At 49.9% G+C, this 24,679-nt stretch overlaps 9 protein-coding genes across 9 annotated transcripts; 4 read left to right on the forward strand and 5 right to left on the reverse strand.

Annotated features, from left to right (window-relative positions):
* The first annotated feature begins 383 nt into the window (after positions 1–383).
* On the forward strand, positions 384–2,402 carry HER10_EVM0003379 (Dor1-like family protein). Its single transcript, XM_035473057.1, has one exon. It carries the CDS (start codon positions 543–545, stop codon positions 1,875–1,877), a length of 1,335 nt encoding a protein of 444 aa, XP_035330542.1. The 5' UTR covers positions 384–542; the 3' UTR covers positions 1,878–2,402.
* Positions 2,403–2,416: 14 nt separating this feature from the next.
* HER10_EVM0010968 (uncharacterized protein) lies at positions 2,417–3,831 on the forward strand. Its single transcript, XM_035480412.1, has 2 exons — positions 2,417–2,698; positions 2,838–3,831. The coding sequence occupies exons 1-2, from the start codon at positions 2,662–2,664 to the stop codon at positions 3,776–3,778; spliced, it is 978 nt and encodes a 325-aa protein (XP_035330971.1). The 5' UTR covers positions 2,417–2,661; the 3' UTR covers positions 3,779–3,831.
* On the reverse strand, positions 2,417–6,153 carry HER10_EVM0006659 (uncharacterized protein). Its single transcript, XM_035476239.1, has 2 exons — positions 4,355–6,153; positions 2,417–4,300 (listed from the first exon to the last, which is right to left on the reverse strand). Exons 1-2 carry the CDS (start codon positions 5,426–5,428, stop codon positions 4,067–4,069), a joined length of 1,308 nt encoding a protein of 435 aa, XP_035330737.1. The 5' UTR covers positions 5,429–6,153; the 3' UTR covers positions 2,417–4,066.
* Positions 6,154–8,142: 1,989 nt separating this feature from the next.
* HER10_EVM0005551 (prefoldin subunit) lies at positions 8,143–9,191 on the reverse strand. The gene is made up of 3 exons (XM_035475164.1): positions 8,880–9,191; positions 8,626–8,792; positions 8,143–8,468 (listed from the first exon to the last, which is right to left on the reverse strand). Exons 1-3 carry the CDS (start codon positions 8,907–8,909, stop codon positions 8,306–8,308), a joined length of 360 nt encoding a protein of 119 aa, XP_035330673.1. The 5' UTR covers positions 8,910–9,191; the 3' UTR covers positions 8,143–8,305.
* A 360-nt stretch (positions 9,192–9,551) lies between these two features.
* On the reverse strand, positions 9,552–11,872 carry HER10_EVM0001609 (alkaline phytoceramidase). The gene is made up of 9 exons (XM_035471353.1): positions 11,139–11,872; positions 11,018–11,056; positions 10,804–10,951; positions 10,586–10,725; positions 10,444–10,509; positions 10,261–10,375; positions 10,054–10,200; positions 9,987–9,989; positions 9,552–9,929 (listed from the first exon to the last, which is right to left on the reverse strand). The coding sequence occupies exons 1-9, from the start codon at positions 11,241–11,243 to the stop codon at positions 9,799–9,801; spliced, it is 894 nt and encodes a 297-aa protein (XP_035330439.1). The 5' UTR covers positions 11,244–11,872; the 3' UTR covers positions 9,552–9,798.
* A 934-nt stretch (positions 11,873–12,806) lies between these two features.
* Positions 12,807–16,046, forward strand: HER10_EVM0000006 (M protein repeat protein). Its single transcript, XM_035469804.1, has 3 exons — positions 12,807–13,441; positions 13,519–14,963; positions 15,041–16,046. The coding sequence occupies exons 1-3, from the start codon at positions 13,267–13,269 to the stop codon at positions 15,995–15,997; spliced, it is 2,577 nt and encodes an 858-aa protein (XP_035330328.1). The 5' UTR covers positions 12,807–13,266; the 3' UTR covers positions 15,998–16,046.
* Positions 16,047–16,145: 99 nt separating this feature from the next.
* On the reverse strand, positions 16,146–17,686 carry HER10_EVM0012352 (uncharacterized protein; the record flags this gene model as incomplete). Its single annotated transcript, XM_035481748.1, has 8 exons — positions 17,323–17,686; positions 17,211–17,236; positions 17,025–17,153; positions 16,821–16,923; positions 16,736–16,749; positions 16,432–16,669; positions 16,277–16,371; positions 16,146–16,196 (listed from the first exon to the last, which is right to left on the reverse strand). The coding sequence occupies exons 1-8, from the start codon at positions 17,375–17,377 to the stop codon at positions 16,146–16,148; spliced, it is 711 nt and encodes a 236-aa protein (XP_035331049.1). The 5' UTR covers positions 17,378–17,686.
* A 677-nt stretch (positions 17,687–18,363) lies between these two features.
* HER10_EVM0006015 (ATPase) lies at positions 18,364–22,634 on the reverse strand. The gene is made up of 4 exons (XM_035475613.1): positions 22,121–22,634; positions 21,623–22,062; positions 20,929–21,560; positions 18,364–20,868 (listed from the first exon to the last, which is right to left on the reverse strand). The coding sequence occupies exons 1-4, from the start codon at positions 22,535–22,537 to the stop codon at positions 20,126–20,128; spliced, it is 2,232 nt and encodes a 743-aa protein (XP_035330703.1). The 5' UTR covers positions 22,538–22,634; the 3' UTR covers positions 18,364–20,125.
* On the forward strand, positions 18,543–20,000 carry HER10_EVM0007027 (WD domain-containing protein; the record flags this gene model as incomplete). Its single annotated transcript, XM_035476594.1, has 1 exon — positions 18,543–20,000. The coding sequence occupies one exon, from the start codon at positions 18,543–18,545 to the stop codon at positions 19,998–20,000; it is 1,458 nt and encodes a 485-aa protein (XP_035330760.1).
* Positions 22,635–24,679: the final 2,045 nt, after the last annotated feature.

Genomic DNA, 24,679 nt, shown 5'->3' on the forward strand with positions numbered 1-24,679 from the left:
CCGTAGTAAAGGAAGGGGACTGGCCCCAGTTCCAACCCTTTATTGCTTGGGTATGGGATCCTACATACTGCAACATGAGTACTGAATGAATCAGTAATCAGCGCCCAGGAGGTTCAAACATTCCTGCGCACGCGGCCATCCGTGCTGGTGCCCTTGTGTCCGATCTTAAATGCTACCTATCCAAGCGATTTCTCCAATAGCATGGTGCCTAGACTGTGGGGAGGCCAGGTGAGACCAACAGCATACCTAGCTGGAGTCCTCGCTTTGAATGGTTTTCTGCTTAAATTCATCGGCATAGCTTTCGGCAACAGGGTACTCAAGCTATGGTACCTTACTCCGACCCTACACTACCTTAGTCAGGTGGATGCCTTTCGGTGTGCACCTACCAAGCTACCTTACCTACCTTGAGGTAGCCTGCTGGTGGTGCCACCACTTGCTCCTGCCCCAAAGTGACAGAAAACCCCTTGTTCCATCCAATGACACCTACCTGCTGCCCAAGGTAGTTATCAACAGCAACTTTCCAATGTGGACATCTCGCCAATATGGCTGACGTTCTCCTTGATCTACTCGATGCTCGGCAGTCTACGAGCCTCAATACCGATGCCAATGCTCTGTTCAACCCGACAACAAGGTCAACCAAGCTCGCATACCTGTCCCACCTCGCTGATCAGAGTCCGGAAGCACTAGCCTCGACTGAGCCTCAATCCCTGGCCCAGACATCACATTCGCTTCTCCTCTCGCTCCAAGGGGTCTCGAAGCGCTCTCACAAATCCATCATCGACTCGGCTTCAAACCACACTGGCCTGACCCGCGCATTGCCCACTCTTGTTGCAGACACGGCAGACCTGCGCAATGCCATTCCCAAGCTCGAATCAGAGGCCCTGCGCTTTTCCACCACCTACAGTAAATCCAGGGACAATGAGGACTTGGCCGAAAGGAAACGCGCCTTACTGCTACTGCGCAATGTTGAACGTCTCGTCGACGTGCTGGAACTTCCTACCCTCCTCTCTTCCGCCATCAATACTGTTCCTGCTAATTACGCGTCCGCCCTCGATCTCAATGCCCACATTCGGAGACTTCATGGCTTGTATTCATCTTCGCCGCTGGTCGACCTCGTTTCCCAACAAGCTGACGAGGCCATCGTGAAGATGACGGCCGATCTCATCGCTGCGCTCAAGTCCCCTGGACTCAAGCTGGCCGCATCACTGCGAACGATCAGCTGGCTCAGAAGAGTGCTTCCGGACATGTCTTCAATGAGCTCCGCGAGCCGCAGTTCTCAGGAACACACCCTCTCACTACTTTTCCTCTGTTGCCGTGTAGCCACCTTGGACGCTACCTTGGGGGCTTTACAACCCCTTCGTGAGCTAGCTGATGACGAGAGGCAGAGGCAACAGAGCGCCAATCAACAGTCCTGGTCAGGCGGGCAGCAGACAGAAAAGTATCTCAAACGCTATGTCGAGATCTTCCGTGAGCAGAGCTTCAGCGTTGTCTCCATGTTCAAGAGCATATTTCCTAGCACTGGATATCAGACCGGAACTACTTGCGACGAGGAGGATCCTTTCAGACCCATGCCGTCAACGCTATCGACATTCCCACTTCATCTTGTGGAGATGCTTCTCGAAACCCTGACAATATATCTTCCGGTTGTGAAAGACCAAGCAGCAAGGGATAGTATCCTCACTCAAGTGTTGTACTGCTCAGGGAGTTTGGGCAGGCTCGGGGGTGATTTTGGGATGTTATTGGCAACCTTGGGGGACGAACACGAAGTAACGAAACAGTCTGAATGGGTTGACATAGTCAAGAGGCACCGATTACTTTCTGGACGCCTTGAATCGGTTATCGGCGACTTCAAGGCGACAGGGGCCAAAGAGGCATAAGTCCCGAGTTGTTGCTAGTCGTGGTGACGTGCTCGGGGCACTTTCAAAGGAGGATGACTACAAAGACGCAAGGCAGGGTTGAAGGCAAGGTGGAAGGCGAGTCCACAAAGCGGAAACTCATCTCCATCTCATGAAAGGGAGTTTCGACAGCATGTTAGCCATCGTAAGCAGTTGGCATTATGTTTCTCGCTGCGCTCGAACAGCATCAAATCGGCAGACGAGAGCAATATGCTCTCAAATAGCTCACAGAAGACAACCAGGGGTTCAAGTTCCTTCAATGTTCCATGTGTGAGCAGACGTCGAGAATCGGGCCAGGAACGCCGGGCCTGCCGGAGGCTACCTGACTGGAAAGACCCGGTCGGACCCATAGGATTCATATGTATATAACCGTCATTACATCCCTGACTTTCTGCTAAGCGTTGCCCGATACGGCTAGCGAGTCAGAAGCACCGACCTGCCTTGACGACCTTGCCTTACCTCAACTTAGCTACCTCATGTGCTTATGTAGATATCTAGCTACCCTGCCAGCCGTTCTGAAAAGTCATCACAACTTGTAATCATCATTCCCTTCTCATTCTGCCACGAAGCCCGTCACATCTGCTTAGGCAACCTGTACATTTAAGATAAGAACATCTTCGGTTATTGACGCAATGACCTTTGCTTGTAACACTCATTTCCACACATAAAACAAACTCGCCGCCGCACCACCCGATATTGCACCGCAGTTCGCCCAGTATCGTCTCCCCGTCTAAAAGATACGACACCAGCTCTGTCAGAAGTCCCCATGTCTCAACAGGCGACTCCGGGCCGCACAAAATCATGTAAGAAAAGGACAGGCACACTCAATCACCTGTCACTGTCTGGTCATATGCATGACTCCCTGCGAGCTGCCACTTTGAGATTCTTCTCTATACTCACCTGTGTTCGAGGTTGCGCTGACCTGTCCCTCTCCTCTCACAGCTCGACATTTCGTTGCTGGACTAGGTTCCGGCATTGCATCGGCAGTGCTACTGCAACCGCTTGACCTACTCAAGACTCGTGTCCAACAATCTGGCCACCGGTCACTGACGTCGTATCTCAGGGAGGTTGCCGCTGCTCCCAACAAGATTCAGACACTTTGGCGCGGCACAATCCCGTCAGCCCTCAGGACCGGCTTCGGTTCGGCCCTTTACTTCACATCCCTCAACTCCATCCGCCAGCATGTTGCCCAGTCGCGCTTATTGAGCCAAGCCGCCGGCAACAGGGCAGCACACTCGTCCTCACTACCGACGCTAACCCCATCGGCCAACCTGATCGCCGGCGCCGTCGCTAGGACGTTTGCCGGTTTTGTTCTCATGCCGTTGACCGTCATCAAGGTTCGATATGAATCCAATTTGTATTCCTACAAATCCCTGCTCGGCGCGTCTTCGGACATATACAGGACGAATGGTCCGCGAGGATTCTTTGCTGGCTTCGGTGCCACCGCCGTCCGTGATGCACCGTACGCGGGCATGTATGTATTGTTCTACGAGCTGCTCAAGAAGCAGCTTAGCAGTCTGTCTACTCGAAGAGACGGCCACAGTCCGAATCGCCCCGTCGCCATTACAACATCACATGCAACGCTAGTCAATTTCAGCTCTGCCGTCATGGCGGGTGGAGCGTGCTCCGTCATCTCGAATCCTTTCGATGCTATCAAAACGAGGATCCAACTGCAGCCAGCTGTTTACAGAAACATGTACCAGGCTTGCCAGAAGATGGTTTCGGAAGAAGGTATTCGGTCACTTATGGATGGTGTTGCGCTCCGCATGAGCAGAAAGGCAATGAGTTCAGCTTTGGCCTGGACTGTGTATGAAGAACTGATGAGAAGAGCTGAACGCACTTGGTCCTCAAACTTGACGACGACAACGACAGCGGAGCCATAGCGAATACGCACTCCAACATATAGTCCCAACTTGATCCACTGAAAGAAACCCAACGTCCCGCAAAGACGACTTGTACTAGTAGCCGATGGTATATATCCCCCCCGAGAAAGAACAAATAATCCAGGAAGCCCTAATAGAGTGTTGGGCATCTAAGAGATCTTGTGTGATGTGATTGAAAGATGTTGTCCCAGACACCAACACCCATCCTCGCCTTCGATGCGATAAGAGGGTTGTTGTACTCGGTCCCAATGCTGACCAAAATGTCGCCGACACCCCTTCCTCCTCAAATCATGCCGGTTTCGCTCCCGCAAGGTACATGAGGAGCGCGGGTGACTTGCTTCTCTTCCGATCACTCTTCTTTCTAACCCATTCGAACTCTGGTTCGTGGCGGTGCGACTTCTTGTCTTCGATCTCAAGTACAAGCTTGGATGAGCGCTTCTCGCGAATCGACCTGGTGTGTCTCCAAAGGGTGTCTTGCTCCCATTCCGGCACCCATCGTCTGATGAGCACGTAATCAGGATCCTGAGATAAGTCAGTAGATGCAACAGAGGTCAGTCGCCTTCTGAGTATGCTTACAACATCCATTTCCCATTCAACCTGATATGTTCTCAAGGTTTCAATCGAAAGATGCTTCCGTGCCATACGCGTGTAGGTTGGGCGATTCCCAGCAACGAGCGCGCTTTCATGCTGGACTGGTCTTTGCCGCGGGGGCTCCGGAATCTTCTCCTTCTTGAGGATGGCAGCAATAGCCTTGTCGTCAAGACCTGATTTACGTAGGTCCTCCTGGAGACGTCTCTGGTACTCCTTCTCGCGCTCCTCCTTCTCCTTCTTCTCCTTGGCCAGCTTGTCCAGCTCCTTTTGACGCTCTTCCTTGAGCCTTTGCTGAAATTCCTTTTCACGCTGCTCCTTTTCCTTCTTCTCTTGCGCAAGTCGATCTGCCTCCTTTCTCTTGTAGCGTTCTACGGCATCGGCAGCTTCCTTTTCTCGCTTCTTGGATAAGTCTGCCTTCCGCATGTCCTCTTGGTACTTTTCCAGCTCGATCTTGGTCTTGAAGCGCTGTTCTTCAGCAGCGCGAGCCTCCCGGGTTCGGATATCTTCGAGATCGCGCTTGGCGCGTTGGAGCTCAGCTTCCTCCCGGAACTCCTTTTGAACCCGGCGTTCCTCTTTCTCGCGAGCCTGACTGATTCTGAGTTCCGCCAGCTCTTGTCGAGCCCGTTCTGCCTCATAATCCTCACGGGTCATGTAAGAGGATGAAGGTGAGCGGGAATGAGACGAGTGACCACGGGAGTGAGAACGGTGACGGCTGTGGTAGACCTGCATGTGGCGGTCGTCCTCATCATCGGAAGAATGTTCGTTGTAAATACGGTTGTTGATAATTACAGGAGCCGGGGCCGGAGCGGGGATGGAACCCGGAGCGGGACCCGGTGGAGTGGAATGGCGCTCACGGGAACGCTCTCTTGACCGAGTGCGAGTGGTAATGACTGTGCGCTCGGGAGCCAAGAAGCTAGGCTGTTGACCTGCTGACGGGTAATAGTTCCTACTGGGTCTCGATCTCGCTTCGACATAGTGAACCTGTGAAGGCGACGGTGCCCGACGCCTCGAGACTCGTATGTCAAGGTCATCCGAATCGGAGTAGTAGCTGTTACTCATGGTGCCTAAAGCGCCGAACGGCTCAACAATGGTTGAAGATAGGATGGTGTGGGCAGCAGCGGAGAGTGAGAATCAAAGGTTCAGGCGCTAGATACCTATGTGGGAAACGATAGGTTTTATGAGAGAAGACACAACGACGGCGAGCAACAGGAGGGGGGATAGGTGGTTTAAGAGGGTTTGGGGGCGGAAGAGTACAACTCGATGGTCTTTTATGCTTTTTCTGGCTTAGGGTACTAGAGTAAGGTAAGAGCTGAAGGGGGGCGACGAGATGCGCGACATGAGGTAGTGGTCGCCGGTCTTACATGGCTGGCATGGTAGAAAGGGGAGCCAGTGGTTGGATTGGCCATAGTGCGAGGATCGAGCCAGGTGGAGGGGATGGCCCACCAGGCCGAGGAGGGAAGCTAAGCGACCAGGTTAGGAGAGGGGGTTTGTACAGGATGGCAGGGCCTAGGGTTCCAGCACCGTCCGAAGAGGGAACCCAAGGTAAAGGTAAGCGTGATTTAAAAGAAGAAAAATGCTGAGGTACCTAGAGGAGGGTAAGGTAGGTAGGGTACCTACCTACCTCACGAAGTTGCTGTGAATGAGGGGCTGTGATGTAGGAGCGGCGTCGCGGGGGCAGGGACCGCTAAGATAACTAGTAGGTAGTTCGAGATGGGAAGAAAACGGGCTGAGATAGTCTACCTGGGTACACTAGATAGGCGGACGCCAACGGCGCAGGATCATATGCCGGCCTAATAAATTACAACCCTTGGTCAATGGAAAGAGTATCAGGCGTACGCGCCTAGCAATTCGAGCCTGGCATCTTCGAAGAGGACGCAGGACCAGAAACATACACCTCGAGATAGTGTACTTTCCTCACTCCCATCTGTTGGTATATCGGGATCAATGGTGGGGCAGTCAGCGTCGGCAAGGCACGGGGCCAACCGTTCATTCGTCGGTTCATCCGCACAACGGATGGGTGACCGCCATCCCATCTGGAGGGTGAAGATGCGTCGATACGGATACCTAGTTCTGGACTTCTCGATATGTACTGGGTGCCTCCTTGACCTGACCTTCGTACATACGTAGTAGTTCGGCGCAGGGTGGCAGGTGGCGGGTGGCAGGCATGGCAGGGGAGGTACGCAGATATCCTCCCATTCGAGGCCCGAAACGGCTTAGCCTGATGTCGTAGGGCTGCGCGATTGCTGACAGAGTGGGTTCGACGGCCTGTACGTAGTATGTACTCCGTACGGAGTACTGAGCATGGACGGAGCACGTACGTAGTACGGAGATTGAGAAGGACGGGCTTCTTACCTAAGGTACCTTACCTAGGGAACCTCAGCACAGGGCGTTCGCTATAGGCCAACGTCTCATAAGGCAACTTGAGTTGTTTCTTGGTACGAATGGAAGCGAAATGGGTAGGTGGTGCTCTCAGAGCATCGTTTACCTTGCCGTGATACTTTGTCAGACCTTGGGTAGGGAGGCAAAGAGGGTAAGGTAGGCACATGTTGTAGGCGGATGGCACTGCAAATCCCTTGTGGGGTCAAAGTCTCCAACCCCGGCCCCGACACCCCGGTCACCCCCTCACCTCTGACCCTCTGAGTCCTCCAGCGATGAGCGGCAAGCCTTCACGCTCCAGCAAACCGCCAACCATCCATCAACCCAACCCACCTGACCAGGCAGCCGTTTTTGGGCCCAGTCGTGGCATCTTGCGGGAATAGTCTGGCTGGCGCAGTGAAACATTTCACTCAGGCCATGGATTCCTTGCCCTGGCTAGGTGGTCGAACATGGACCAATATCGTGAAGCACCCTTTTCGCGGCTGCCTACGTACCCAGGTAATTATAGCAGCCCGAATCAGCTCGTGTACCCTCAAGTACCAACGGGCCAGGCCCAGGTCACCAGAGCTGAACCTCAGCCGCCGGGTCTTACCTTGGGTGTACACACACACAGCCATGTACCACAAGAGGGTTGACCGCCGGTAGTTTAGAAGGTAAGGGGAGACAACCAAGATAGTTTAGATGGGACTGCTCTTTTCAGAAGCTGTTGGCGGCAAACTCGCCCCAGTCGCATGGTCGACCTACTAGACCCTTCTGCAGGCCCAGAGCGATTAGAGTATTGTATCATCGATGGACGGAGAACGGACAGAAGATGGCTACGTCGTACTACCTCAAGGTAACATACGCTTGAGTGTACCCAAGACCGCCTGGGCGGCGGTTGTCGAAATGTCCCACCAGAGTCTTATTCTCCCACCTCGCCCAGAGAAGACCCATCTGCTCTAGACGAACATACACGCGAGACCGTTGGCATTGCACTTTGCCGACGTGGGAGAGAGAGGCGCGGCGCCTAAATCGTTAGCGCACGACACTCGCTCCTCTTCGTCTAACTGTCCCACCTCTTGTCAGTGCGTACGAGTATCTCGTCCCGATCTTCAGTCACCTCACAGAGTCATCGCTCATATGAGAGTCGTCACCGCATGCTGACACGCATGAATCGAGCTCTGCATCGCAAAGAGTGCTCTCGGTCGTCCGTCACAGCACCGCTGCTTGCGCCCTCATGTTCCCGAGCCAGTTCCAACTGTGGTCAATTCGATGCTCGAAGAAGAACCCCCCCCAGACGAGGCTAGCATCAAATGGCCACGAACATGCACAAGTACTTTGCCCGCGCCGCATTGCGAGCGATGGCTCGAGAAAATACGTCTTTAAATGCTGTACTACCCGTACTCGGAGCCGCAGAAGTGCTTATCAACTCGGTGATGCTTGTCGTCCCATCCCGATGCTTAAAGATGATTGCATGACAAAACATTCCACCTCCGCCTCTTCTTCCGTTGTCCCTGATTCGATAAGCTCCTGACCCCATCATTTGGCCCCCCTTCCTCTGGTCTCTTACAGCATCTGTCATCATGACTGCGCCTTGAGCATCTGGTCAATGTGCTGCCGGCTGTTCTTGTACGTTGTCTCCAGGTAGTGCAGCTTCTGGCTCAGCTTCTCAACCTCGCCCTCCCTATCCTTGATTTGGCCCTCCAGCTTCTGTGTAAGCTGCGGGGTGGGCAACGCGACGAACCTTTTCCGCCCCCGAGGCTCGGCGTCAGCAATGTAATCCATATACTCTGGTCCTGGCTGCAGCCGCTTCGTCATCCGACGTCCGTCAAACACGGAATTCGGCTGCAGCGCACACAATCACAAAAACAAGAACATGGGTCAGCAGGGAATTTACGTACATCTTGCCGACACCTTCGTAGACGTTCAAGTTTGGGGGCAAGGTGGAAACCTCATCAAGCGTCAGACGGACCATGCGCATTTCTCGTTGCTTTGCCGTCATCTGTGTGCGTGCCTGGCCAATCTGCTGCTGGGCCACCATTGCTTGGCTTTCGATTTCTCGAATCAGCTAGAGAGATACACGTGTGAGTAGGCGGTAGCTGAAGCGCAGCGTAGAGACCCAAGGCAAGGGGTTCCATCGTTGTTGTCCTCTCACCTTTTCAAGCGCTTGGTTCGGGATAGACATGTTGACTTGATGTAATAATGAGACGGTTCCTGGCGGGCCACGTTGGATCGATGCCCCTGGTACTGGCAAGTGGCTCTTTGTAGCTCAAACGATAAAGCTGTCGCGGAGGAAGTTGTGGTTTTCGCAAGTCAACTCAGTGTCGTTGGCGACGATGTTGTGGGCAGGCTGAGGCGTGAGATCGCAAGTATGGGATGGGGTTTTCGTTTGGCTGAAGCTCGCGACACGGTGGGGATAGTTAGTGGATGGTGAATGCGTGTACCTTTAGTGTGTAGTGGATTGATTCGGAAAGGCGGTATCTAGCTATACAGGTAAGGTATTATTGACCGTCACAAATTAAGCCAGACTTTAAGGCACTCCTTGCCTTCCTAAGGTACCGTGGCACCGTGGGTACCTCCCAGTGGCAGTAGGTTTTGGTAAGATATGCAACAAGCAAAACTACCTCCAGGGGTTTATGCATTTATCGCTGCGTCATGCTCACTGGCTCCGCACTTACATTACCTTAGGTTAACTGGCGTACCGCGTAAGGTAGGGCACCTGAGGTGAGGTAGATGAATAGAAAAAAGGAATTACACTTCCTTTCACTTTGCAAAAGGTCACACAAGTTTTACATTTTGTGTCTGACTCAATTCGATTGCAACTGATGGGGGTATTTCTAGTATGCCGTAGGTGCAGGCATATGTCATCCTGCCATCTGCGCCCAGCAGTGCTGGCTGCTAGATACATCTATCTGCCAATGGTTCTAAACAGGGCTCCTAGAGGTGCTTGTGTCTTCCTTTGCTTGAGAATAGGCACGCGACTGCTGTCGCCAAGCCCTCGGCTGGTGTGCCGGTGCAATCTTGCCTTGAAGGCTACGGATTGTCTGTCTGTCCACCATTCATATCCGGATTTCTCAGTCCGACTTCTCTGCTTTGACCACTAGCGGTATCGACGAAAGCGACCTTGGCCAGACGAGTTTGTACTCATCTTCGCGGCCCTCGAGACATCTGCGTAGCCATATGCCCCATGTAATGTAGTAGTAAGCTATAACTCATTAGCACATGTCGGAGGTGGGAATGCCGTATGTTCTCTGATCCATACCTCCTATACATCACATTAGCAACGGTCTTAGTAGGAATGACAGTACCGCTCCAATCGGAAAACGTACCAACACCTGTCATCAAGTGCCACCAAGCATGGCCCTCTAGCAGTGCACCCCAAGGCAAACCAAGCTGTCGTCGCCATTGCCTTATCTGGCTGCAGAACGCATTGTCAATATTCCAAATGAGAAACCCCATGAGGAAGACACTGAGTCCTAACCAGTCATGTCAGCATTGTAGAATAACGTGTATGGTTTGGGGCCGTTCCAGAAGACCTGTTCCAACCATGATCCACATGGTTTTGAGAATGATATCGGCCTTGTCCTTGTTTCTTCGTGCCAGAATTGGCCGCAGCTGCGTCTCCATGACATACAAGCTGCGTAAAACAACCTGCACAGCGTCAGTCAGTATTTCGACAAGGAAGGCATTCTGAGCGCTGGTTGAGTTCGAAGTATTACCGTTGCTGTCAACGCCGCATAGCAGGCCTGGTGGAAAGCCGGATCTTTGGTGATGTGGTAGTAGGACTATTGCACAGTGGTCAGAACGTTAGGTTCTCACAATCATCACGCCGTGTATGGCATTGGTTCTGAATGCACCCACCGTGATAAGACCAGCCAAGAGAACGAGACCGCCGCCCAACAAGACCGAAAATCTGCTAGACTTTGAGAATGAAAATGTTGCAAAGACCATGAGACACGTGGTGTATATCATGGATAGCTCGTCGATAAGCTGCATAGGGTCTAGCCATGTAATTTTGTCAGTTCAGTATTTCGCGTGCAGATAGCAGAATATGTCCTGAGCGAGGAGCGAGGACGAACACTTCAAGGATGTATGGAAGGCAGTAGAGCCCAGTCCAACAATAATGTATCCTAGATATGCGACTAGGAAAATGCGTGGGTGACCCTGAGATACGCAGTTATGTACGCCTTTGAAGCCAAGCCATAGGAACAAGAGGTTGGTCAGGGTCTTTTAAAGGGTCAAGTCAGTAAAGATGAGAGCTGACTGAAGCAGGAGAATATGGCAGTAACTTACATTGCAAACTTCAGCACAGTAATAAGAAACTACATAGTCCTATGTCGACAAAGGTAAGCAGGGGTCAGCAACACCAAGAATGGCAAAGAGCGGTTACACCGGTGGACGACGAGTTTCTCACCTCTTCGCAAAAATTCAGAGTTGAAGTTTTCTCTCCCCAGTAGCCCTCTGGAGAATCATCATTATACGCCACACGCAAGGCCTGGAACAGTGGAGATGAAGCCATTTGTAACGAACGACCTTGGCCGGATCAACCCGGGCGAGCGAGACAAGAGGCAGAGGGAAGTGAGCAGCTGTTTGTCCAGCTCAAATGGGCCCTGGTTCAAAATAACGCAGATTTCAGCTTTGTTGAGAGAGAAAAAGGGTTGTACTGGGTCTTTGCCACGGTTGCAGAGAATGTGAAGGAATCCGAGTGCTCTAAAATCTTTTAAACTTTCCGTCTACGTGTTCCAAGCGGCACCGGAGACACAAAGGTGAGGAAGCAGAACAGCAAGGCGCACGCCCGGTAAACACGGAGTATACAAGCGAGAATAATAGGACGAGAGAAAGGGAGAACGGGAGAACGGGAGAAGGAGACGGGGGATGTAAAGAGGGGGAGTACCACTAGACTTGTAGAAAGTGCCGGGTCGCTCGGAGGGAATTTGAATCAGTAAGTATCTTGCAATAGACTGGGCCAGATTCCGTCGGTTGAGCTCCAGTTGCACAGTAAAGAGATAGACAGCCACAAGCACTTTGGTTGGTACTGCAGGTTGCAAGTTAAAGAGGGCTGACTGTCTTGGACTAATTTGTGGCCTTTGCCCGTTCGTTGTCTGATGTTTAGAATTCCGAGGTATGAGAGCACGACGAGCGTAGGGCCTGCAACTTTGTGGGAGTAGGAAAGAAGACGCACTACGATCAACGCAAGTGATTACGGACTTATACCCCAAGGTAAAGAATGAGTTCTGCCCATAAATCAACGAAGATAGCAAAGACAATCCGTGGTACCTCGTTGGTTACACGTTGCAGACACGACTCGGTTTAGCTCCGGTGGACGTTCCGAGGCCCCAGTGGAGGATGACGTACCTTAACCTCTTGCAGCCCCTAAGGTAGGTACTTCGTACCGGGATGCAGTGGATGCACATATGCACGTTACTCGCATGGGTAATCGGATTGGAGGCTCCTATAAGGTCATTTTCCTGCTTACTTTCATGCCCGCTGGAATGAGTCTCTCAAAATTTACGAGTTGGTATTGTGGTGATAGCAGCGCAGTGACCATCTTTCCGACTGTTACAAACCACAGTGATCTACCTTGGAGAGTCTATGGTTCGCGTCAACCTAGTCACGACTTGCGTTGTTCTCCGTGTAAAAGGTCTCCATAGAACGCCATTAGCCACTTTAGCAAGGGATCCTTGCAGAAAAGGTACTGTTTACCCATCAAGTCGTCTTGATGAATCCGTGCCATGGAGCTAATTACCAGGTGGCCGGAAAGATAGATGATGGCATACGGAGTACAGTACCATAATATCACGACCTTGGGCTATAGGTGTGCCTATTCGATCACGTTGGACTCTTCTAAACTGCCTCACTTGAACCAGAGGCAAATTTCAATGTAATACCGGAGCTGTACACCCATTGAGTTGGGTAAGTGAGGCGCCCAGCGTGAAACGGTCACCCCTCCTTGAGCTAGATCTTCGTGCTGTAAGAAACTGCGGTTTTCTCATGTATTGGTGCCGAGTGTACTCTGTACGTAGTACCTTACCTCCCTGCCTTGCCGCGACCCGACACGGAACCGCAACTGCGCTCTGCCCAACCTAAATAAACGATATTGCTCCAGCTCCCTTACATGCCACGTTGGTTGTCCATGTGAGCATTCTTTGTCTACACACCTGCCACAGAGAACCAATACATTCATCCTTCCACTTCTTCTCAGCCGATCGACGCTCAACCCGATTACTAGCTGCCGCGCTGTACTGCACTGCTCTTCTTGGTCGCAACCGGCCCACCTCCAGCACCACGAATCCCAAAGCTTCTTGTTGTTTTTCGTCACCGAACGCGCAACCTCCACACTTTCTTGTCGAGTACAGGGAAGACTGTCAACTCTCTTCTTGCGAGTCGGTTGTACGGCAGCTCGTTTCACTCCCATTGTATCACGGTCTTTCAAGGCGTACTCGAAATGTTCATGACCTCCGAAACACACAACAGCCACGAGGCATAGCCCAGCCGTCTTCGTTTCTAGGTATTCAGGACCGATACATCAGCCGATCATCATTATGGCAGCCCCCGCAAAGTCGACGCGTTGGGGCTCTTTCCTCCAGCAGGCTGTTGCCGGCGTCGAGGCCCGTCTCGATAACATGCTTGCTGAGGGAGAGAATGGAGCTATCCCACCGCAAGCTCCCCAGTCTGCTACAGCTTCTACCACGGCTCCCTCCAAGGACCAGCAAATAAGTAAACCACTCCCTCCCTATGGCTCGAACCGTCATGGAGTGATACCACAACAATCGTACTGACCACATCTACTTCAGGCCAGCCTCGATCCTCAACGAGCAGCCGTACCAACGACCGCCTACAAGAGCGTCTTGCAAAGGCCATTGCCGCTAAAAACACCCAGCCGTCCGATGCCCGTAGCATAACATCCGACTCCCAGAGTGCTCGACCGAGCGCTGATGGCGGCCGTCCAGGAGCCGGTACGCTTCCAAAACGGGGTGCCGATACCATCAGCCTGGCAAACACTCCAACGCCGGTAGCTGTCACGACTGAGGCCGCCGTACCCAACAACACCGTGCAGAATGAGGGCGATATCGTCGAGGCTTCCAAAGAAGATCCTCTGGATAGCCAGCGAGCTCCGAATTCGCCAGAGAGGAGCCGAGACTCGGAGGCTCAACAAGACAGTGTCTCTGCCGCCCCCGGCCAACAACCAGAACTCGAGACGGCCACCACCTTCACTGGCAACCGTCTCGAATGCCAGGATTGTGCCGTACTTCATGCACAGGTCGAGGCTCTGGAAGCTAGAGCAGAACAGTCAGCAAAAGAGCAACAGGAGGAGATGCATCGTTATGTCGAACAGTTTGAGTCCATGCAGGCAAAGCTGCAATTCCTGGCACGGGATGCTACAGACGCCGCACGAACGTCTGCAGCGGCGGCAGCTGCGGGGACTCACGAGCGAATACTCGCCGAAAGGGACATGAAGATTACGGCTCTTATGGACGAAGGCCGGAATTTGGCCGCTACTGAGCAGAAACATCGGGTCATTATTAGGAAACTCAGGGCGCAGATCGCAGGCGACGAGAAAACTTTGGGAGAGCTACGTGCTCGTCAAGAAAAGCTGATTGCCGACATGGAGACTCTGCGGCCCCGAGCCAGTCGCGTTGAGGAACTCGAACAGTCGAACCAAGAACTGCAGATCAAATCCAACGGAATGCAAGATGAACTAAGCGCGTTGCGCGATGAAGTGTCAACTAATAAATCAACAATGCAGAGGCTACGGGATGATCTCCGGAGGGCCTCTGACCAGGCTACTTCCGCTGTAGGCAAAGCGACCGAGGAGGCGCTAACCGCCGAGAAACGCCGCGTCAAAGATCTTGAAGATACCGTTGCTGCGTTGCAGCTGGAGCGAAGCCTCATCGCTGGCCGGGCAAAGGAAAGTGCAGCAGAGGCAGAAGCAAAAGCAGCGCGCGCCGCCGAACGCGCCCGTGCCAAGGAACTCGAGATGAAGGGGGAGCTTCAAGCAATGGAGGGGAAGCTGGAGGCGATGCGTGCGCTAGCAGAAGAAGCGTCCTCTGGCGCTGTGGGTGATTCTCAAGTCAAACTTTTGCGTCAAGTGGAAACACTGCAGACACAGCATGCCATTGCTGCCGAAAATTGGCAGGGTATCGAGGCCAGTTTGGTCGCAAGAGTAGCCAACCTTGAGCGCGAGAGGGATGATGCTCTGCGACGCGAATCAGACATGCGGAAAAAGGCTAGAGAGACTGTAAGGCACATGACTATTCCTCCAGACCATTTGCTGGAGCTACTGTCATTGAGTATCACTATTCTAAACGATTACAGGCAACCCGATGCAAACGCCAGGATGAGGAGCTTCAAGAGCTCACGAGCAGGTTTCCGAACTATCAACGGGATATCGAGAGTGTTCAAGCTCGTAATGAGACGCTGCAGAAAAGAGCAGAGAGCGCCGAGGCAGCGCTATCTCAGGCGAGGCTCGACCTCGAAAAGCAGCAGACAGCTTGGAAGAATGAAACCGTTGAGCCCGACCGTCGGCCTTGGCTGGAAGACCACTTACCCGGTCCTGGATCTAGAGTTCAGAGTCGCCCAGACTCGCCCTTGCTTTCCGTACCTACGCGCACGATGAGTAATGACCTGCTACTTCTGCACAGTGTATCTGGCAAGGGTCGTAAGATATCGACCCCGACTAGCGGAACAGACGGCTTCCAAGAGGGTTCACAGCTAGGGAGAAGACTGTCAAGCCAGCCTCCAGCCAGACCGCCCATGCTGCCCAGCGGCTCCAGTCTACCGGTTGCGCCGTCCATTACTTCGTTTGAGTTGCCTTCAGACTCGTTGCCTACGCCCACATCCTATGCAGGCGACAAGGACGATTTGTTTGACGGCGTGGAAACATCGTCTTCACCTCGCCAAATGATGCATGATATGGTTTCTGTGTCAACGGTTGGTGCAGGGCCTTCAGTGCAGCTGGTCGAAAGAATGAGTGCGGCCATTCGTCGTTTGGAAGCGGAGAAAGTAACGTCCCGAGAAGAGCTGGCGCGCATATCGGGACAAAGAGACGAAGCTAGAGCCGAGATTGTTTCCTTGATGAAGGAACTGGAGTCGAGCAAGACGGCTTCAAGACGGGTAGCCGAGTTGGAGGGACAGGTTGAGGATTTGAACTCGAGATACCAGACAACACTAGAATTACTCGGGGAGAAGAGCGAGCTAGTAGAGGAGTTGCGGGCTGACGTGCAGGATGTCAAGGCCATGTATCGAGACTTAGTAGAGCGCACCATCAGATAAAGGAATATCAAGTGCTGAGCACACAAACTGAACGTATTCTTCAAGCGGCTGTCATTTGCTGCGAGTCCATGGAAGAGTGTGTTCTCACCACCGCCCTAGCCGGGGAGGCAAAAGAATGTATGCTATTCCTATGGCTAGCTCAGCTAACTCATAGCTCTATGCCGTCCTCCTCGGCTGCGCGTTCAATGAATCGGCGAACCTGCAAAGGCTCTCGAGCCCCCAGATTAGCCAATGTAGTTTGTGAAGCAGAAGTTCTGTCGAGCTGATATCATCACGTACCTCCTTATCAGGGGCCAAATCTAAAGGGAGACATCCATCATTGTCCTTTTTGTTGATCACGGCGCCAGCCTTTAGCAAAGCTACTGCTGTGTCACCTGAGATAGAATGTCAGTTGTACTTCATATCGCGTAGCTGAGGCTGGGAACGAGACGCACCGTGGCCCTCAGCAACAGCGTGGTGCAGGGCAGTGTAGCCAGAAGCGTCGGTGGCATTGAGAGGACTCCCGTGTTTGATCAGAAGTGCCACCATCGGAACTGAGCCTATGGCGGCAGCCCTATGTATGGCATACTGACTGCGTTTGTCGCGGATCTTGGTGGACGCGGGCGGGTCGTGGTTGAGAAGCTTCTTTGCGACGTCCAAGTTGTTTTTTGACGCCACAAAGTGCATAACACTCTGTGATCAACCTGAATTAGGTCCTAAACAGGAATAGCGATAGCAATAAAAATCCGTCCTACTCACCTGTCCGTTATGGTCTGGAAAATGCAAGTAATTATTAAAAGGGTTCAAATCTGGGGGCGCAACAAGCATAATGAGAATATCTTACTCTTCAGGTTGACATCGGCGCCCTTTTGGAGAAGTAAATTGACGAGATCGTCGCCATCTTTGAGGCTTGCAGAGATCATCAGCGGCGTCCAGCCGCTGCCATCCTGAGTGTTGAGAGTTGAGCTTAGTGTATGTTTACATTCAAGTAGATGGCTGGCAATCATGAGATATCCTCAGAGCAAAGCCTCCTAGAAATCTCACTTACTTGAACATCAGGGTCAAAGCTGCGACTCTGCGTAAGCAGAATGACGATGTCGATGCAGTTGGAGGACGCGGCCCAGTGTATGGGAAGCCTGCCGTCATCATCTTCTCGTGCAGCGAGCTTGGGCTCCGTCTATAGTCCGAAGTCTGTCAATGCATACCCCTTGCGTGGCTTCAGAATATAAGCTACCTTGAGTATGGTTTCTGCGATAGATACTTCAAGTCCGGTTAGCCACATTCTTACGACAAAGCGTTTTTGAGAAGCAAAACGATGGCGGCTGCCTTCTTGGCAGAGTAAGTACCTTTGCCCTCCCGAGCTGCAGTATGAAGAGGAAACTTGTCCTGGGTCTCTGCCATTTTGACTGCTACCTCCTTCTGGTTGTAATCCCCGACAGTCTTGTAATGGTGACCAATGGTTGGTGGCGTGCTGTGATACGAAGAAAACTGTCGTTGCGTGAAGTTGATGTTGGGGTCAAATACCGGGGGAAGTCAATTCGGTGAGAGAGGAGTGCAAAGTTGTAGGTGGAATTAGACTGTAGGGAGTCGCGAGAGATAGTCGATCACAACCCGGACGAAAACCTATTGTACCAGGAAGCCGAGTTCGAGAGGGAACTAGTAGCGATTGGAATTTTCGCGTGTCCCTTGTCCGAGATGAAATGATGAAAGGTAAGGAGGGCAGTTATTGAGGTAGCCAAGAGGAGTCCGTCCTCAAGTAATGCAGGTTCTTAGGTAAGGTGAGGTAGTTGGTCACTGCCACCTTTTCTTCAATGTGTACAAAGTTCAGCAACGAGGAATTCACTTCAGCCGCCGTCCGGAGCCAGTAGGCAATGAGCAACGTTGTCACTACCATTACCTCACATAAGTAAGGTACGCAGCAAGATTTCTCAGTCATGTAAGTGACCAAGCCCACAAAGAGGTCTGGAACCATTGTCCAGTGAGAGAAGCTAGATGATAGGTGAGATCTAGGTTTATACGTAGTATACGTCCAAGGTAGTGAGGCTAAGGCACCTTACCTTACACCTTTAACAGCTAAGTCAAGCTTAAAGAAAACCGGTTGTACGTCATTTACTCACGGTTGTGACTTCGTTCAGAAATATCCATGACCATGGATCTCTCGGTAAAGCGACGCCTCAAAGGGTCATTGCTCCAAGTCCCAAATTAGGTACCTGAAGCCTGGTGGTACCTAATTGAGGCAAGGTACCTCCCTCCTCTACGTAAATACCGTTAGGTACCTACCTAGGTAAGGTAAGGTAGGTAAGGTAGGAGCGCACACCGGTACCTAGGTACACGGCCATAGAACTACGTACCCACTCAGACCACCGCTACAGATGGATATCCAATTCAAGACTCGGGCGCGTCAGTCTTTTTCCATCCATCCCATCTCGTTCCGCCATACCGCGACGCACCACAATAACCATTCGGCACCTGGCACATAAACAAGATCGTCGAATCAACGAAAATTCAACCAGAACGCGCTTCTGCGATACTTCCGCTCCATTCACCCAGTAAGGTCGCCACTGCGATGGGAGCCGCCATGGCTGAACCGACGGCGCCCTCGTCCGACACCACCCCTTTAAGGTCCCTCCTAGACGGCAATCAGAAGACGACCAGAACAATTTACCCCCAGGCTCCCGGCCTCTCCTCCAGGAAACGACAAAGAAACGAGCCTAGCGACTCGTCGACCGAGAGGCCCAGCGACGAAACGAGTGCCGATCGCCGTTTCAAGCTCGAATACTTCGGGGTTCAGCAGCTTCCACCAGCTCTTGCTGCTAAGCAGCCCGCTCCCACGAAGGCACGGCGAATCAAGACACACTTCAAGCCAGAGCAGGCTGTCGTCAGACGAAACTCTGCACAGAAGCTACTTGAGGGCCCCAATGGACCCGGCCCTGGCGCTCCTCCCATCAATAACGAAAGACCCGGCGCCAAAGACAACAACTCCCAGCTTTCTCAGCCCACAAGTCTGACCCGAGCGGGCGCGTCAACTCCTCACGGCGCCAGGCCTGAGTGGCATCCGCCATGGAAGCTAATGAGAGTCATTTCTGGTCACCTGGGATGGGTTCGGAGCTTAGCGGTCGAGCCAGGCAATAAGTGGTTTGCAAGTGGTGCTGGCGACAGGACTATCAAGATCTGGGATTTAGCCACCGGCTCCTTACGCCTGACTCTGACTGGTCATATATCGACCGTACGTGGCCTTGCCGTAAGCCCGCGCCACCCTTACTTGTTCTCCTGTGGCGAAGACAAGATGGTCAAATGCTGGGATCTCGAGACAAACAAGGTTATCCGCCACTACCATGGCCATCTAAGCGGCGTCTACACACTTGCGCTTCATCCTACCTTAGACGTACTGGTCACTGGTGGTCGAGACGGTGTCGCAAGAGTCTGGGACATGCGAACCCGAAGCAACATTCACGTATTATCCGGCCACACCGGGACCGTATCGGACGTCAAGTGTCAAGAGGCCGATCCTCAGGTCATGACCGGCTCTTTAGATGCGACAGTGAGACTTTGGGATTTGGCTGCCGGAAAGACCATGGGTGTCTTGACGCATCACAAAAAGGGCGTCAGAGCCTTGGCCACGCATCCCTCAGAGTTTACGTTTGCTAGTGGTAGCACGGGAAGTATCAAGCAGTGGAAATGTCCCGAAGGAGCCTTCATGCAGAATTTCGACGGCCACAACGCCATCGTCAATACGCTCAGCGTTAACCAGGAAAACGTTTTGTTTTCGGGTGGCGATAATGGCTCCATGAGTTTCTGGGACTGGAAGACAGGCCATCGCTTCCAGGCTCTAGATACTACGGCACAGCCGGGGTCTTTGGACGCCGAGGCGGGCATCATGAGTTCTACGTTTGATCGCTCCGGGTTGCGTTTGATTTGCGGAGAGGCCGACAAGACGATCAAGATATGGAAGCAGGATGAGAAGGCGACACCTGAGTCACACCCCATTGTTTGGCAGCCAACACTGGCCAGACGCAAGTTCTAGATACTAGCAAAGGATTCATGTAGAAGAAAGTAGGATCGGCTCGGAAACCCCAGCCTTACTTGTCATTAATAGATACCCGACCCCAAAGCCTGCCTGCATTCGGGACCTATATTTCAGACGGTGACCTAGAAAAACAGACCCAAGGCTTTTACTTCTCCATCATCTCGAAACGCCATCTTGACCTCCTCATCACCCACAGCGAGACGCACCTTGCTTGGTCGTTCTGGTTTATGCGCTTCTAGTACAATGATGCCAGCGCCCATTAGTTCAAGCGCCGCCTGAGGAAGCGCCAGAGACTGGACTACCCGAATACTACCATTGCCCTGGCCGACGTCACTTCCTGATGGCCCCGTCGACAGAGCTCCGAGGATGGTGGATTCGAGAGTCGCCGTGTCCAGGTTGATGATGCGGTGTATTTCGTCCACTACATCGCCGAATGTCGTCTCAGCAGTGCCGCTTCTTTGGATTCTGACTAGCAACGAACACAGGAATAGCTTGGGTGCGAAAGGTAGAGACCGAAGGTGTTGTTGGACAGGATTGGTCGTGGCCTCGTTGATGGCACGTTTGATTGTGGCGATAGTAACCTTGACTGGCGCACCTGATGGTCTGCCTTTGCTCGGGGTTGATCGTCGTGCCTCGGGGTCAACTACAAGCGTCTCGATACGGGTGTCGCCTTCGGCGAGCTCTACAGCTCGTCTACAGATGTCCAGGGCTCTTCTTGCATCGCCGCTTACTGCAGCCACCTTCCGGCTGGCGAATTGAATAGCGTCTGCCTCCACGATGCTCCCGGGCACACATTCCAGCCTGGACTGAATAATCTTCATGAGCTGTTCATGGTTATAGCCTGGGAATGTGATTCTTGTCAAGCCTGCAGGGTTTGTCACGTCAGCTCTGAACACTTTTCGCAATATGCATGCATGGAACTCACCTATGCGACTGCTGATCTTGTTACTCAGAGTTCTCTCCGGAAGGTCCATGGTATTCGCAACGGCTAGGACAATGAGCCTGCTATGTCGAAGGCCAGGCCAGTTGAAAAAGTTGTACATGACGCTCTGGTTCTTCGTCACCAGCTGGTCCAGTTCATCCATCAGCACAACGCACGGCGTCCGGCGAGGACTTGGATTGCTGAACTCTCTCTCTAAAAGGTCGATGGCTTGTGTAGGACTAACTCTCTCGCCTTTGAGTGCCTCCCATAGGAGGGTGTAGGACTGGTGAGGGTCGGTGATCTTCATGCCATTGATTTCTACGAATATGAAATCGTCAAGCTCGTCGGCCTTCACGCTATCTTCTAGGCGACATATCACTTCTCGGACAGTGGCCGTCTTCCCTGTCCCTGGAGTACCAGCAATATAGATGCAGCTTCCTGAACCATCCGCAATGGCTGCCTCCAGGTGTGAATACACCAGGTTGAACTCGCTCTCCCGGCAAGGCAAGCTTCTTGGTACGGAGGCAACGTGGAGCTGGGAACGAGCCAGCTGAAAAGGCGAAGACTGCAAACGTTTTGGTGACAGTACTCTCGTACCTAAAGGCGTGAACTCGAGTGTCTTCTTCACCACGATCCTGCATGAACACGGCCGGTTAGGCGAGGCGCCTGATGAATCAGGGATGGAGCAGAGACATACCGTTTACGAGACCCAGGTGTCGTCGTTATCCGGGCGTCTCCCTTGGGCGTTGAATGTTCGGCCCTCGGGGTTCGTTTAGGCGTCGATGCACCCGCCGAACGATCTGTGGTCATCTTGTATGACTGCTCCGGTGTTGATTGCCTCGCTGCCTGACGATGTCGCGTCGACTTTGTTTGTGATTTGACAAACCCGATCAGATCAGAAACGCCCTGCTCACTCGCATGATACACTTCTTCCCACACAAACTCATCTGTGTAGGTTGCTGTTCTTGTGTTACATGCGCGACGGCAGATGAAGGTCTTACCATAATCGGGTGAGGATCGAGGTATCTTGCCCGACGGGTACTTTTCATGGAAAACCCGATGAGAAATGACGACGGCTGTGCCGTTGACAGCGGCGAGCGGATTTACATCCCACGAAGGTGAGATGTATAGTTCATTCTAGATGACTCAAGAGTAAGCGTTGGCACCATCAGTTAGCCTGGGTCGGATGACATACAGGCAGGAAATCCGACCGTTTCCTCTCCTTGTTACGGATTTCCTTCTCTGTCGAGAACCACATGAAGTTCGCTGCTTTTTCGCCATCCTCTTCTTCTAGAAACTCGCAGACTATGGCGACCCAGGCCTCGTTGGACCCTTCCGCCTTCAGTAGAACACAGTCGCCAACGTAGCACTCAAACTTGCCCATTCGGGCACCCATGATCCGCGTCTCAGTGTTGGCTCTCCTCCGCTTCCGAGAGGTTTGCGTGTCGTCGCCATGGTCCTGTGAGGTATCCGCATCATTGGACTCGAAAATCCATTCCCATGGAAGATCATCTATGCCAAGCTCATCATCTGAGTCGTCCCTGACAACGCCTGTAGACTTTTTTGATTGACGACGCCCATGTGGAGCGGTTTGGGTTGCGGAAACGCCCATTGAATGCTGCAATAAGATGCTGCAATTGAGACACTCATTAACTAGTTATGTAGTCAACGATGCAGTGTTGTCCGCGGCGAGGGACCAGTAGTTTTACAGGGAGGTTGAGCTTAAAGCACGTAGACTTCCACCCACGCAGATAGTGGGGACCCAAGGATTTAGATATAGCACACAGTACACGGCATTACTCGTAGTCCTTCTCAATAAATAAAAACGTCAACTCAATATTTAAAAAAAAAAGAATTACTTAGTTTTTTATTAATTTTTTTATATATTATGTATATAAAAAAGCTTAACTTATTTTTATTTTTTTTTTTATTTTTATAAAATATTAGAGCGTTTTTATAATATTTATTTATTTTTAATTCTACCTCTACTTATCGCTCGGGCAGTTCTCAATATCAATTACACGGTATTAATATACAGTATTAATAAATACTCTTACTATCTTAGTAAATATTACGTACTATATATTAATTATAATTCTGTTATTATAAATAATATTAAATACTTAAGGCTTTTATAAAACGAATAATTATTATTATAATATTAATAAAAAAATATTGTTATTACTAATTTAATTTTTAATTAAAACGAAAACTTTATTAATTTTAATTTATTTAAATATATTTTAGAATACCCCTTTAGGGTCCGGCCCGCCTTATTAGGGGCTAACTTTGCCCTTATAAATAAGCTAGTTTTATTAGGGTTAATATTGAGTTTTTATTATATATATTACTTAATAAACTTTATAATTAATAATAGCCGGCTATAACTTAATTATTATTAACGATATAATATATTAATCTTTTTTAAATAACTAAATACTACCCCTTATTTTTCCTCTTATTTTATTTAATAATAACTCTTTTTAATATTCTTATTTAATATACTCGTTTATACTCTTTTTAAGTTCTTAATTATATTATTAAATCTAAGCTTATTTATATTTTTATATTATATTAAAGGGTACTAATAAGGGTAATACTTATTATAATATATTTATTTATTTTTATAAGTCGATATTATAAAGGTAGTATTTATTAAAACGGTTTTATAACTCAGTTATTTAATATAATAATTATAGGATTAAACTTTTATTAGTTATTAAAGAAGCCCTAGGGTTAATGAGTTATTAATATTTTAATATTTTAATAAAATATACTTAAGTAAGTAGATAATTAGATAGTAATAAATAACGGTAATAATAGATAGCGAAGGAAATAGCGTTTTTTAATTTTAATAAAAGAAACGAGGTAATAAATATATAGTATATATATATATAAGTTAAAATATTAGTATTATTTTTAATAACGGTAACGAGGGTATTTTAAATATTATTATTATAAAGCTATTACTTAGAAGGGTAGCGAACTTAGCTAGGTATAAGGGCTTATAAAGTAGCTATACGCTTAATATTACTATTAATCCGTAATTATAAACTTTATAAAAGGAAAGTTAAAAAGTAAAAGAAAATTATAAAAATAATCTAATAAGATAATAGGGTATTTATTAATACTATATATAAATATTATATAACTAATATTGAGAACTACCTAAGCAATTCGTAAAAATAGAATTAAAAATAAATAAATATTTTAGAATATTTAATATAAATATTATTTATTTTTAATATAATTAAAATAAATAATAAAAAGTCCTGTTTTTTAAAGGGTATAAAAATAAAATATTATTAAATAAAACGTACTTTTAAAATATAATAAAATTAAAGTTAATAATAAAACTACTTAAATATAAGTAAGTTAGGGTAATAATATTAAATTTAAAAGCTATAAGTAGGTTTATTAAGTTATTTATTATATAAAAATAAATAGTCTAACGAAATAGTAAGAGTATTTATTAATATTATATATTAATACTACCCTTTAGGGTCCGGCCTGCTTTATTAGGGGCTAACTTCGCCCTATAGGTAAGCTAGTTTATGAGGGTTAATATTAAGTTTTTATTATATACATTACTTAATAAACTTTATAACTAATAATAACTAGCTATAATAACTATTAATATTAATATAGCTTAAACTATTATTAATAACGTAATATATTAATTACTTTCTAAATAACTAAATACTACCCTTATTTTCTCCCTTATTTTATTTAATAATAACCTTTTTTAATATTC

This window comes from Colletotrichum scovillei (genome assembly GCF_011075155.1).
Source record: "Colletotrichum scovillei strain TJNH1 chromosome Unknown Contig00008, whole genome shotgun sequence".
In the NCBI taxonomy this organism is placed as follows: domain Eukaryota; kingdom Fungi; phylum Ascomycota; class Sordariomycetes; order Glomerellales; family Glomerellaceae; genus Colletotrichum; species Colletotrichum scovillei.

Bases quoted from the DNA above. Each gene is read 5' to 3' on its own strand.
- HER10_EVM0003379 (XM_035473057.1), top strand. From the start codon at position 543: ATGGCTGACGTTCTCCTTGATCTACTCGATGCTCGGCAGTCTACGAGC.
- HER10_EVM0010968 (XM_035480412.1), top strand. From the start codon at position 2,662: ATGTCTCAACAGGCGACTCCGGGCCGCACAAAATCAT. The intron at 2,699-2,837 runs GTAAGAAAAGGA...CTCCTCTCACAG, and splicing joins TCCGGGCCGCACAAAATCAT to CTCGACATTTCGTTGCTGGA.
- HER10_EVM0006659 (XM_035476239.1), bottom strand. From the start codon at position 5,428: ATGAGTAACAGCTACTACTCCGATTCGGATGACCTTGACATACGAGTC. The intron at 4,301-4,354 runs GTAAGCATACTC...GACTTATCTCAG, and splicing joins TTGAATGGGAAATGGATGTT to GATCCTGATTACGTGCTCAT.
- HER10_EVM0005551 (XM_035475164.1), bottom strand. From the start codon at position 8,909: ATGTCTATCCCGAACCAAGCGCTTGAAAAG. The intron at 8,793-8,879 runs GTGAGAGGACAA...GTATCTCTCTAG, and splicing joins CGAACCAAGCGCTTGAAAAG to CTGATTCGAGAAATCGAAAG. The intron at 8,469-8,625 runs GTACGTAAATTC...GGGGCGGAAAAG, and splicing joins TACGAAGGTGTCGGCAAGAT to GTTCGTCGCGTTGCCCACCC.
- HER10_EVM0001609 (XM_035471353.1), bottom strand. From the start codon at position 11,243: ATGGCTTCATCTCCACTGTTCCAGGCCTTGCGTGTGGCGTATAATGAT. The intron at 10,510-10,585 runs GTGGGTGCATTC...ACTGTGCAATAG, and splicing joins TCTTGGCTGGTCTTATCACG to TCCTACTACCACATCACCAA. The intron at 10,201-10,260 runs GTCTTCTGGAAC...ATGACTGGTTAG, and splicing joins GTGGATCATGGTTGGAACAG to GACTCAGTGTCTTCCTCATG.
- HER10_EVM0000006 (XM_035469804.1), top strand. From the start codon at position 13,267: ATGGCAGCCCCCGCAAAGTCGACGCGTTGGGGCTCTTTCCTCCAGCAG. The intron at 13,442-13,518 runs GTAAACCACTCC...CATCTACTTCAG, and splicing joins CTCCAAGGACCAGCAAATAA to GCCAGCCTCGATCCTCAACG. The intron at 14,964-15,040 runs GTAAGGCACATG...AAACGATTACAG, and splicing joins GGAAAAAGGCTAGAGAGACT to GCAACCCGATGCAAACGCCA.
- HER10_EVM0006015 (XM_035475613.1), bottom strand. From the start codon at position 22,537: ATGGGCGTTTCCGCAACCCAAACCGCTCCACATGGGCGTCGTCAATCA. The intron at 21,561-21,622 runs GTATGTCTCTGC...GTGTTCATGCAG, and splicing joins ACACCTGGGTCTCGTAAACG to GATCGTGGTGAAGAAGACAC. The intron at 20,869-20,928 runs GTGAGTTCCATG...CAAACCCTGCAG, and splicing joins CAAGATCAGCAGTCGCATAG to GCTTGACAAGAATCACATTC.